Consider the following 13,896-nt stretch of genomic DNA (forward strand, 5'->3'; position numbering starts at 1 on the left):
AACAAGATCAGAATTGGCTGCCTGTGTATATGCAGGTGTTAAAAAAAAAAAACACTATACACATGCGCCTACTAACTGGACCTTGGGAACTGAACTCTAATGTCCCATCTATCCCAATCTTGTACTTTTTTCTTAAGTTAAAAAACTACAATATGTTATTCTAATCTAGATGGTCTGTCAATCTAAACCAATAAAGAGTGGACCGTTTCCATGGAACCGCGTTTCGTTGCACCCTCCCATTCATATTAAACTCTGTGCGAGGCGGGCAGTCAGGCGGCTTCACACAACAACTCCCAATCACACGTCAGAGGCGGTTTCATTATTTAAAGTTGAATCAAGTGGAGAAGAAAGTTTTTGCGACAGAGACAGTGTTGCCTAGCAGCTCATAGGTGGTGAACCTAGTTGTTTTGCACAGTTTATCGCAGTTCCTACGGATATAATTTTTTTAAATCAACTATGCCCCAGACCGTGACACTGAAGGGACCCTCACCTTGGGGGTTTCGACTGGTCGGTGGAAGGGACTTTAGTACTCCGTTAACTATTTCGAGGGTATGTAGCCTAAATGTGTACCCATTCATTTATTTTGATGTCAAAATACGATTGCTGCGTTGCGTCTAATGATTTTTGTGTTATTTGTCACCACCCCTTATTGTGAATTGATGTTGAATTTCGACAAAGAATAATGCCAAAATTGATCCACAAATGAGGCTGACACATTTCACCGATCGACTGTCCGTCTCAATCCTTCTAAAACCACAGATTTTCATTTGACCATTCACATCCAGGTGTTTACGTGATTGTGTTGTCAGCATATTCTCGGAGACTCGCAGTCCCGCTTCCTATAGTTCCAAGTCAAACGGTGAAAACTATCCTCCCGCTCGTGGGTCGAAGTTTATTCAAGTGTGGCACTCACCACATTGTGCCGTTGTAGGGCTGCTGTTTATTACCCCCAAACACCCACACATTCTGTATCTATTAGGTGTTCACTTTCCATGTAGTATACAATTTAACTGTTAAGGTCTTCTCGCATGGTAAAGTAGCCAACTGCTGAATGAAGTGTAGCGTGTTACCACCATGCGGTCATTGTGAAATGCGACGGTTGTTGTTAATCTGCTCTGCCAACATAGAGAATGGGCGCGTTCGAGGGGATCACTTTTATTGTCATCGCGGTTCTAAGTGTTGCATTATAGTTGTGTGCGACTACGTCGACTGCACGAACTTCACAAAAATCATGTGATCAAAGGTCATGCAATTTTGAACGAGTTGCTGCAGTTGCTTCTCACCAACTGCATAATGCAGCCATCACCTGCATTATGGGGGGGGCGCTGTTTGTCAACCAATCATTAGGTTATTTTTGTATGACCCACGCGAACAGTGGCCAAATACATGCTGAAACAGGAACCAACTTTGTTCGAAAACTACAGGGGAAGCGATAGACTTCTCTAACCAATTAATTATACACACGTTATGTTTCCAGTTTGAGTGTTTGATATGGGGGTATAGGAAGGTTTATTTCGACATTGATACAAAAACTTTTAGAAATAAAAGCCGCTATGTCAACCTGGACTCGGGAGTAGACGTAACATAGCAAATGTAAACTGGGGACAGTCCAATTATGTTTCGTATTGTAATGAAACAGCAGGGAGCAGGTATCGAACCCGCGAAAAGCATGCTCGTGCGGTAGTCGATTTCCGTACTTATAAACCCAGGGTCCTTACAGTATGTATTAATTATGGATGTTCATCCACTACGTACGTATATGTTACAAATTATAATTTGTATGATATGTTGCAAATTCCAATTTGTTGTTGCTAAAGTTATCTAGATGGCCAATGTTCGTAGAAGGGTTATCTAACATGTAAAGTAGCGAAAAAGTAGTAAGTATTTGTTAAAATGCTAAAGGTCAGCGATTTCATCTAAACACGCAATTTTTGGGTTGCTAGACGTTTCACATTTTTGCCTTAAGTAACCGGTCTTATGTAACCATGCCTAACATATTCTAATTTGAGTGTTCCAGATATACATTTATTATGTTACGTCTGAGAGCAGGCTGGCTATGTTGATTCCATGTTGAACCCCTACAGTGTCCAACTTTCGGCTGTCACAGATACTGTTCCCCCGATTTCACATGCATACTTTGGTCTACTGTCGGCATCGTTAGGCTTACTGCTTGAATACACCCAACGATAGAAGACTAAGGCCCAAAAGCTTATTTTAGCATAGGCAGTGCCCAATGACTGTATATGAATGGACAAAGCCATTGCTCACGTGACACCATTCATTCCTATGTGAAGACTATTGCGGATTGAAGCCATATGAAGTGGGTTAAGAGCGCATCTGATGGACCCATACAATGCTAATTTTGAGCTACACCTGGATGTGACGTAGCAGACTAGCTCAGTGCTGCCCCCTCATTAACTCAAGTTGAAGGCCGCCCGGGGTACTGCAGACTGCCATTAGCAGTTTGGGGTGGCAGGTAGCCTAGTGGTTAGAGCATTGGGCCAGTAACCAAAAGATTGCTAGATCGAATCCAAGAGTTCACAAGGTAAAAATCTGTCATTCTGACCCTGAACAAGGCAGTTAACCCACTGTTCCTAGGCTGTCATTGTAAATAAGAATTTGTTCTTAACTGACTTGTCTAGTTAAATAACTAAATATGTAAAAAAAAAAAATATATATATATATATATATATGTAAAAAAAAAAATAGCAACTCAATTATTCTCAACTTCTGTGCTTTTTTTTTTATTTTACATGTTTATTTACATGAAGATTGACCATTTGACCTGTTTTCTGAAAACGATGCCTGCAGTACCGTGGTTGGCCTTGAACGTCCGTGGCAGTCATTCTCCCCTGTTGAGGACTAAAACCATTTTGATGGAATTATTATTACTATTACTATCTAGGTTGTCAGGAGGGATCAGCAAATTAATTGTATTTGTGAGTAAACATTTCTTAACTGCAGGTGGCAGTAAAATGCCAAGCTTGGCTTTATACCTGTTCAAACAATGCACTCCAGGTGGTAGTATGCATCCTTTTTACTTTGTTTACCAACTCATAGAAGTCGTAGTTGAAGAAAATTGACTACTTCAAAATTGAGATGGCTTCAATGATGCCGCCTGTGCGCTCAGACGCCATAATGAGACTGATACAATGACGAGGCCGTTATCATTCTGTCTGCCAAGAAGATCCAAACAAACTTGCTACAATGTTGCCACATGATGTGGGGCAGAGTGTCTATTGGCCCACATGATATACTATTAACCAAAATATGGGTAAAGGGTTGATTTCTAAGGTTCTGAATGAGTCAGGGGGCCAGCAGTGGATTTGGCAGTAGCCAATGGTTGGTCTCAGTCAAGGGTAAACTGTGGTGGGCTCCTGGAGTGGGCCAGGTGTTGACATTTGTTTTTCATCAGAGATTGTGGCGCTGCTGAGGGATTCCAGCTGTTGTCTCAGCTGTAAGATTCCAGACCCTTTAACTAACACTCCAACCAAGGATGTCATTTTTTGATTCATGAGAGAAGACTGACTCCAGGTCAGCTGAAGGTACCCTCTTTCATGTTCCAGGCCATTGACATAATCACTTGGACTTTTTTTTTTAAAGGCCTGAAGAGCTTTAAGTTTACAGTACCTTTAATTTGTGCAGTGTAAGGACTGATCATCTGATATCATGACTGGTTTTCATTGTACCAAGACATTATTAGACTTTCTCAAATCTTCCTTAGGCCGGTGAGATCGATACCATACCCAAACTGCATTGTTGGCACTATAACAAGGCTATGATTCAAGCTTTGTCAGATTTTGGCTGATGTCACTGGGTGTGCGTCCCAAATGGTAGAAACTAGTGCACTATATGGGAAATGGGGTGCCATATGTGATGTTAATCACAGGGTAGAGTGAGATCCAATGGGGCTTAAAAGAGCATCAGACCCAGTCCATAACACCAAGTCAAAGTGTCGTATGTAGTCAACTCCAACTTTAAAAAACTCATAATGGTGGGAAAGGAATCCAGCTGGGCTTATCCAGGGCGACGGTTCTGAAGCATTATATTTTAGTTTTTGCCCAGTTTTTTTGCCTAGTTTTTGCACTACGCATTGGATTCACACCAACTCATCATGCTTTGGTGATTTGAATCAGGTGTTTAGTGCTATGGAAAAACATTGGCACCCCTTTGGGTCCCCAGGACCAGGCTTGAGAACCACTGAACCAGGGGGTTAGTTATATGCTCCGGTAGATCTATTGTTAAATTCTGCTGATATAGTATTCCCGGCTTGCTATTAATCACATTCACTGCATTCCTGCTATACTGCACCATGAGTGTACGTACTACACCATATGCAGTAATGATGTAGCAAGGTTACAATGAGGAATCCACATGGGGACATTTGGACAACCCAACCCCCACATGGTTCAAGCTCAGCGTAACCATTTAGGAAAAAGCAGAGAAGACATGCCTAACCGGCGAGATATTTCAGTGTTTTTCCATCCAAGTGCTCAGCGGCACTCTATTTTACACAGAGGGAAGATTCCCCTGCGCATATCTGAGTTCATGATCTAGAACACCTGCATTCTGAGACAGTGAAAGTTCTGGGTCCCAGTACACAGTCCTGATAGCAGCAGCTGGTTTGTAGCTAAAGGTGCTAATTTTCTGAGGTTGGGGAATTGGGCCAGAGTTGATGAATGTGAAGTCCATAGGACTCGTGCATCTAAATTGCCAGCCAGTGTACCCAGCCAGGTCACTGACGTAATTGCCAAAGCACTTTGAAGGGATGTGTAGAAAATGGCAGTTGTGGGAGAAGACCTTGTTAAATCAATGTCAATTCAACTCTCATGCACGATATGACGCAAGTGGCCAGCCAATGGTGCCAATTTTCAAGCAGTTTTCCTCTGAGACAGTAGTTCACTGCTCCATGTAATGTACATTTAATACAAAAATTTGTGTTTTATTAAGGATTATTCACAAGTTTCCTTTTCTGAGAATGGATGATTCCCAGCTAATACAGCACTTTCCCTAAAGGTTATATTTAGGTTATTTTACCCAACTTCCCCACAACATTCTTGGAAACATTTGTTCGCTAGGTAGGCTATACAGTTGTTGTGGACCTACACACTGATGCCAAGGCCAGATCCAGTTCATAAGGTCTATACATATCAAGCCTTTACAAACCATTGTCTTGTGTATTTTCTCTACTGACTGACTGAGGTAACTAACTTTTACTCTTTATCAGAGATGTATTGTCTCTGAGTAGATAAAGCTGGAGTCTCCTGTACTTGACTCGTAATGTCTAAGTTTCCTCCTTTCAAATGTAAGGCGAGGTTTACTTCACCGACATTTGAACTCTGTTTAATTTTACTTTCCTCTGAAGTTACATCCTTATCTCTTAAAATAACTTGTATCTACCAGGCAGTAAATCATTATTTTTCCTTCTCCTGGTTCTTCCTAAATTTGATTTATAGGCCTTTCTTGTTCACTTGCTGTTTTATGTTTGTTTTCCCTAACACCATAGTGCTGAACACATTAGCTGTGTTTGAATGCCCATACCAACATATAGTATATACTCATTAAGTATGTAGTATACAGTGTAATTTTAGTATACTGTAAACTAGCAGTATCCTTTCAGTTGAGTGTACTAGCTCTTTGCCTGTCTACTAGAAGTTGACTTTGTTGCTATGCAACCTCTAGCTAGCTATTTAGCATAACAAATTACTAGTTTGGGTGTGTTAAATTCAGTCTGGAGTGCCAGAGTATGCTCAAATTCAGAGCGTTGTCAGATTGTCCGTTTTGTAAATTGAGCTTTTTGCTCTTGGAGCGCACCTTGGACGCTCGGGCCGAGGAGTAGGGTTGATTTTTAACGTTCTGACCTTTTATCAGCCAAGCACCCAAGCTAATGTTGGCTGGCTTGCTAGCTTCTTCCAGATACAAATGAGACCACTGACCATTTTACTCACCCTAGCAGAGCTGGTTATCCAGAGTGTTGGTGACTGTGCTGCTGGCAACCATTTAATTATGCTTTTTTGCTTACGCTTACTGACACTGGCCATATTCGATGGGTGTTGCGTGCTCAATTTTTCATTATTCTGTGCTCTGAGAGTGCTCTGAAATCGGAGTAGATAGCTGGAGTGAATTTACAAAGGCAACCGAATGTCCATTGAGAACGCACAACGACTTTACCATTTAGCTACGCTAAGAATGACGGGAATAATCAAGTCAATAAATGTTGGGTAATTAGAGGTCGACCGATTTCAAGTTGTCATAACAATCAGTAATCGGCATTGCCGATTACATTGCGTTCCACGAGCAAACTGTGTGGCAAGCTGACCACCTGTTACGCGAGTGCAGCAAGGAGCCAATGTAAGTTGCTAGCTAGCATTAAACTTATCTTATAAAAAAACAATCAATCTTCACATTATCACTAGTTAACTACACATAGTTGATGATATTAGTAGGTTAACTAGCTTGTCCTGCGCTGCATATAATCAATGCGGTGCCTGTTGATTTATCATCGAATCACAGCCTACTTCGCCAAATGGGTAATGATTTAACAAAGGTGCATTGGCGACAAAAGCACAATCGTTGCACGAAAGTACCTAACCATAAACATAACTTAACACCCCGGCCATCCTACAAACGAAGCTTGATGCCCTCAATCTCACACAAATGATCAATGAACCTACCAGGTACAACCCCAAATCAGTAAACACGGGCACCCTCATAGATGTCATCCTAACTAATTCACCCTCCAAATACACCTCTGCTGTTTTCAATCAAGATCTCAGCGATCACTGCCTCATTGCCTGCATTCGTAAGGGTCTGCGACCAAACGACCACCCCTCATCACTGTCAAATGCTACCTGAAACACTTCTGCGAGCAGGCCTTTGTAATCGACCTGGCCGGGGTATCCTGGAATGACATTGACCTCATCCCGTCAGTAGATGATGCCTGGCTATTCTTTAAAAGTGCCTTCCTCACCATCTTAAATAAGCATGCCCCTCTCAAAAAATGTAGAACTAGGAATAGATATAGTCCTTGGTTCACGCCAGACCTGTCTGCCCTTGACCAGCACAAAAACATCCTATGGCGTTCTGCATTAGCATCGAATAGCCCCCATGATATGAAACTTTTCAGGGAAGTTAGGAACAAATATACACAGGCAGTTAGAAAAGCTAAGGTAAGCTTTTTCAAATAGAAATTTGCATCCTGTAGTACTAACTCAAAAAAGTTCTGGGACACTGTAAAGTCCATGGAGAATAAGAGCACCTCCTCCCAGCTGCCCACTGCTCTGAGGCTAGGAAACATTGTCACCACCGATAAATCCACTAGAATTGAGAATTTCAATAAGCATTTCTCTACGGCTGGCCATGCTTTCCACATGGCTACCCCTACCCCGGTCAACTGCCCGGCACCCTCCACAGCAACCCGCCAAAGCCCCCACCATTTCTCCTTTACCCAAATCCAGATAGCCGATGTTCTGAAAGAGCTGCAAAATCTGTACCCCTACAAATCAGCCAGGCTAGACAATCTGGACCCTCTCTTTCTAAAATGATCTGCCGAAATTGTTGCAACCCCTATTACTAGCCTGTTCAACCTCTCTTTCGTATCGTCTGAGATTCCCAAAGATTGGAAAGCTGCCAAGGTCATCCCCCTCTTCAAAGGGGGTGACACTCTAGACCCAAACTGCTACAGACCTATATCTATCCTACCCTGTCTTTCTAAGGTCTTCTGTACCCCTACAAATCAGCCAGGCTAGACAATCCGGACCCTCTCTTTCTAAAATTATTGAAAGCTGCCGAGGTCATCCTTAACAAACAGATTACTGACCATTTCGAATCCCACCATACCTTCTCCACTATGCAATCTGGTTTCAGAGCGGGTCATGGGTGCAGCTCAGCCACGCTCAAGGTTCTAAATGACATTATAACCGCCATTGATAAGAGACATTACAGTGCAGCCGTATTCATCGACCTGGCCAAGGCTTTCGACTCTGTCAATCACAACATTCTTATTGGCAGACTCGACAGCCTTGGTTTCTCAAATGATTTCCTCGCCTGGTTTACCAACTACTTCTCTGATAGAGTTAAGTGTGTCAAATCGGAGGGCCTGTTGTCTGGACCTCTGACAGTCTCTATGGGTGGGCCACAGGGTTAAATTCTCGGGCCGACTCTCTTTTCTGTATACATCAATGATGTTGCTCTTGCTGCTGGTGATTCTCTGATCCACCTCTACGCAGACGACACCATTCTGTATACTTCTGGCCCCTCCTTGGACACTGTTAACTAACCTCTAGACGAGCTTCAATGCCATACAACTCTCCTTCCGTGGCCTCCAACTGCTCCTAAACGCAAGTAAAACTAAATGCATGCTTTTCAATCGATAGCTGCCCGTCCAGCATCACTACCCTGGACGGCTCTGACTTAGAATACGTGGACAACTACAAATACCTGGGTGTCTGGTTAGACTGTAAACTCTCCAGACTCACATTAAGCATCTCCAATCCAAAATTAAATCTAGAATTGGCTTCCTATATAACAAAGCATCCTTCACTCATGCTGCCAAACATACCCTCGTAAAACTGACCATCCTACCGATCCTCGACTTCGGTGATGTCATCTATAAAATAGCCTCCAACACTCTACTCAACAAACTGGATGCAGTCTATCACAGTGCCATCCGTTTTGTCACCAAAGCCCCATACACTACCCACCATTGCGACCTGTACGCTCTCGTTGGTTGGCCCTCGCTTCATACTCGTCACCAAACCCACTGGCTACAGGTTATCTACAAGTCTCTGCTAGGTAAAGCCCTGCCTTATCTCAGCTCACTGGTCACCATAGCAGCACCCACTCGTAGCATGCGCTCCAGCAGGTATATCTCACTGGTCACCCCCAAAGCCAATTCCTCCTTTGGTTGTCTTTCCTTCCAGTTCTCTGCTGCCCATGACTGGAACGAATTGCAAAAATCTCTGAAGCTGGAGACTCACATCTCCCTCACTAGCTTTAAGCACCAGCTGTCAGAGCAGTTTACAGATCACTGCACCTGTACTTAGCCTATCTGTAAACAGCCCATCTATCTACCCACCTCATCCCCATACTGGTATTTATTTATTTATTTTGCTCCTTTGCACCCCAGTATCTCTACCTGCACATTCATCTTCTGCCGATCTACCATTCCAGAGTTTAATTGCCATATTGTAATTACTTCGCCACCATGGCCTATTTATTTCCTTAACTTACCTCATTTGCACTCACTGTATATATACTTTTTGTTTTCTTTTGTTCTACTGTATTATTGACTGTATGTTTTGTTTATTCCATGTGTCGAATTGCTACGCTTTATCTTGGCCAGGTCGCAGTTGCAAATGAGAACTTGTTCTCAACTAGCCTACCTGGTTAAATAAAGGTGAAATATAAAAACTTTAAAAAAAAACTGCATATTTAGATAAAGGAAATGCATGTTAGCAGGCAATATTAACTAGGGAAATTGTCAGTTCTCTTGCGTTTCATTGCACGCAGAGTCAGGGTATATTCAACGGTTTGGCCCGCCTGGCTTGTTGCGAACTAATTTGCCAGAATTGTACATTGAAGGTTGTGCAATGTAACAGCAATATTTAGACTTAGGACTGCCACCCGTTTGATAAAATATGGAACAGTTCCGTATTTCACTGAAAGAATAAACGTTTTGTTTTCGAAACGATAGTTTCCGTATTTGACCATATTAATGACCAAAGGCTCGTATTTCTGTGTTTATTGTATTATAATTAAGTCTATGAATTGTTAGAGCAGTCTGAGTGATGGTTGGTAGCAGGCTCGCAAGCATTCATTCAAACTTTACTGCGTTTGCCAGCAGCTCTTAGCAATGCTTGATCACAGCGCTGTTTATGACTTCTAGCCTATCAACTCCTGAGATTAGGCTGGCAATATTGAAGTGCCTATTAGAACATCCAATAGTCAAAGGTATATGAAATGCAAATGGTATAGAGCGACCTAATATTTCTTTACTGGGAATATTGAAGAACTGGGAATATTGGAGCACCAGCTTTCATATGTTCTGAGCAAGGAACTTAAACGTTAGCTTTTTTACATGGTGCACTTTTACTTTCTTCTACAACTGTTTTTTTTTTGTTGCATTATTTAACCAAATTGAGCATGTTTCATTATTTGAGAGTAAATACATAAATAAAATCTATTATATTAAGTTGAAATAAGTTCATTGTTCATTCAGTATTGTTGTAATTATTTCAAATATCGGCTTTTTTTGGTCCTCCAATCTGTATCAGCGTTGAAAAATCATAATCGGTCGACCTCTAGTAATTAGTTAGCCTATAGTTAATATACTTGCATGTTTTTTTGTAGAAGTAACGTTAGGTAGCTAACGACAAACATACCGGTACATACTGCTGTAATGATATGCAGTTCGTAAGGACATCGTAGCTAAGAAATTGTCAGCCAACATAACTTGCAAGGTAACTTATTTGAGAAGTCATTACTTTATTACATTGCTCAACATTTTCTTAACATTTGTCATAATTAAAGCAATGAATTTGTATCTGCTCTCATTGTACTTCAGCTGCATATTTTCTGCCATTTTCTTCAAATCTGAAAACAATGTAAAGCAACGCCTATTTCCTAAAGAATTGCATTATGGGCCCTAAAGTACAGAAATAGTGTCCTCTGTGTGTATACTTCTTATTTTGGCAAATTTAGTACGACATCCGGAAACTTTTGACATACTAACTATATCCATACTATGACTAATAAGTGTACTATATACTCAATTCACCTCACAAATAGTATGGTTATTATGAGTATTCGAACCCCGCTATTGTCTCTGTGCCCCTAAGCATCCTGTCTCTGTGCTGCATACCTAAGAGCCATGTGGCTCACAGCCAAATTAGATTTACTTACTTTTTGTCTGCCAATATTTTCCTGCAGCCATTTCCAGCTCTTGAGGCATTCAACATGGTTTCAATTACCGTCATACAAATGACAAATTCATTTATACAATTCTAGCACATACTCAGTAAAGAGTCACAAAACAAAATAATGGATATTGGTCAATGGACTGCACTGCAAGGAGTGGACTCATTTGTAATGAACAGACATTTAGCTACACCAATTGGAATCAGAGCGTTACTCAATGACTGACGCCATGGACATGTACGCAGCATAGTAGGCGACAACATCCCCCCTTGGCTGTATTGAAGTTCAGGCGCTCTCTCCCTGGCTTTGCCATCTCATTAGAGAGCCAATGTATTTACTCATAAGCTGTTCCATTGTTTATGGCATTGGCTCATTTCAACTCTTTAAATAGAGTGCGACAATCAAACGGCATTGGGAATAATGTAAGTAGCAAGTAATGCTTTTCCGTAAGCGTCTCCATCAACAAGCAAACAAAGTTGTTTGTCTGGTTGCCAACATCATTCCTGTGTTTCACCATGTGAGCCTTTCTGTTACCTTGCCTAGTTGTCAGTCAGGCCCACAGGGCAAAACTGTTCAGATGAATGCTGCTGTACTGTGGCACACAATGATGACACTAAACAATACTTTGACCCTTCCTTATTTCACACCTTACCAAGCACTGTTGATCCTGCTGTTTCCAAGCAAACACTTACTGTACGTTGGGATGAGCTCAGTCTTTGGCAGGCCCTATTGGCCTTTGTGACATTAAAATGTAATATGCTAACTGTTATCTGACTGAATGTGTTACTGATTAACTGTGTCTCATTGTGTGAAGGGACCACATTCTAGAGTGACTCAATGTTTTTAGATTGCTCAAGGAATGCACTGAATATACAGGCAATCGATTTTCATAAAATATGCTTAAGAAGGGATCTGGAGTCAGCATCTGAACCTTTCACCAAACACCCTCCATACATTTTAACAGAGACTGCTGGTTTTACTAATAGCGTCAGTATAGTGTGTATCGTTGGGAGTTTGTGTAAATGCATCCGAGCGTGTGTTCTGGATAATTAAAGGCTTGTTGTGGAGGCTTGGTGTGAGAGCATGAGTGAGTCTCCTATGGATGGCCATTCATGCCCTGACCCTGGTCTTTGTCCCTCTACAATAACAACACAACCTCCTGCACCGTGACACAGCCACATCATTCACAATACACCTCTGTTTTCTCAGGCGCAGTCAGACCCCATAGCAGTGACCCTTAAGTTTACCGGAACTGGGACTGCCTGTGACCGAGAGGGGAGTCAGAGGCTGTAAATTAGGCATTCCACACTAAAACTCTTGTCTCGGCTATTAGTTTTTCATGGGCCATGAATTTATATGCTTTTCCTCTCAAAGCACTGCTCAGTGTGCTGGCCTGCTCTCCTGCTGTGGAATCACTTTTTCTCCATAGATATTGTGAAGTGCTATAGATCAGGGTTTCCCAAGAACATTAACATTGTTCTTAGATTATTAAACTGCCGGCTGCCATTTTATTTATAATGGGCTGTGTCATAATATTATTTTAACACAATTGTGTTCCAACCATTGGTCCCAATGATAATCTGTCCTATTGTAACTTGCAGACTGCATTCAGAGTAATATGCCATATTGAGATCAAGTTGCGATTGCTTTTTTATGAAGTGAGAGCTGTGCAAGCACATAAATAAATTGATTACAGAATAGTGACACGTCTGACATTTACCAACATCTTCACTCTGCTTGAAGTATGAATTGGTTAGGGTTCGGTCCAACAAAGTTCATGTCACAGGAGGTAAAATATTGCATTCATCCATGTGTCATAGAGAAAGGATATTGATGGCCACCCCGCTTGTATACTGAGTATATCATGTACAATTGTAATTGAAAATATTATTTTTTTTACTTATTTGTGGTGTGTTTTTCATATCAGCCCTTTGTTCTTCCAACCTCACCTACACACTGTTTTTCATCTGTACTGTTTTCTTTCACTACTTTTCTTTTGGTGCAAACAAAAAAAAGTGCACCCTCCTATGGCTGGCCTAGTTATATGGGGGGACGGACTTGTGATGCTTGGTTTCATTTGACCTCTGTCTGCCAAATCGAGATGTCTGGTAATGGAGTCATGGAAAAAGATGGGCGATGGAGGGGGGTAATTATGTAAACAAGTGTCTGAAGGGGAAATGTACTCGGAGGAAGGAGGTGAAACCTTGAGTGTGGACCATAGAGAGGAACCTGCACTGTATTTCAGTGTTAGACAGGTCTCGTTAGAGGGCCGTTGTTCGAATGGACAGCACTCATTGGCTGGGTGCGTCTTTAAAATAAAAAACTATTCCCTATATAGTGCACCACTTTTGACCAGAGCCTTATGAGTCCTAGTAGTACATCATACAGGGATTTGGGTGGACTACTGTTGACATCCTGTAGATTTGGGTGATATGATTTTATTTTATTTAGGTAGTGAGGCACATTTTGTCTTCCACTGTTGAATTTCATTGTTTTAGAACCTGCTTGTCATATAATAATGGTGGCTATCATTGCCTTGACACTCATTTCACAATTTGACAACAAGTTGATTCCACAGTTCAAACTACCAAGCCTTAACAATAACGATTTAAGTGGCTGCCTGCTCATTTTGCTGTGTCACTCGCTGCTGCTTGCGGATATGTAAACCTATAGTCCTAGGGTAGGTAGCATGACAACCTGACTAGACTGTCAGTATTATTGCATTTTGGCTGGGTGTGGCACTTCCACCCTAATACACAAAATAATATATCTTTGTTTGGTGGTTAGGTAACACCGGACAGTAAGGCAGCACAGGGGGACCTGTGTCCTGGGGACACCATCCTGGCCATCAATGGCGACAGCACAGAGACCATGACCCACATGGAGGCCCAGAACAGGATCAAGGCCTGCACGGGGGAGCTCACACTGGCCGTCAGCAGGTAAGTCTACATGGTACTGTTTGAGTCCCATATGGCCCCT

At 41.8% G+C, this 13,896-nt stretch overlaps 1 protein-coding gene across 1 annotated transcript in view; it reads left to right on the forward strand.

Moving 5' to 3' along the window:
• The first annotated feature begins 283 nt into the window (after positions 1-283).
• Positions 284-13,896, forward strand: part of LOC139418030 (PDZ and LIM domain protein 4-like) — a 44,829-nt gene continuing 31,216 nt past the window's right edge. Inside the window, exons 1-2 of the mRNA XM_071167126.1 lie at positions 284-549; positions 13,705-13,856. Coding sequence (XP_071023227.1) covers positions 457-549; positions 13,705-13,856 — 245 coding nt within the window. The 5' untranslated portion in view covers positions 284-456. The remainder of the gene's footprint in view (positions 550-13,704; positions 13,857-13,896) is intronic.

The sequence above is a fragment of the Oncorhynchus clarkii genome, chromosome 10 (assembly GCF_045791955.1).
Source record: "Oncorhynchus clarkii lewisi isolate Uvic-CL-2024 chromosome 10, UVic_Ocla_1.0, whole genome shotgun sequence".
Lineage (NCBI taxonomy): Eukaryota > Metazoa > Chordata > Actinopteri > Salmoniformes > Salmonidae > Oncorhynchus > Oncorhynchus clarkii.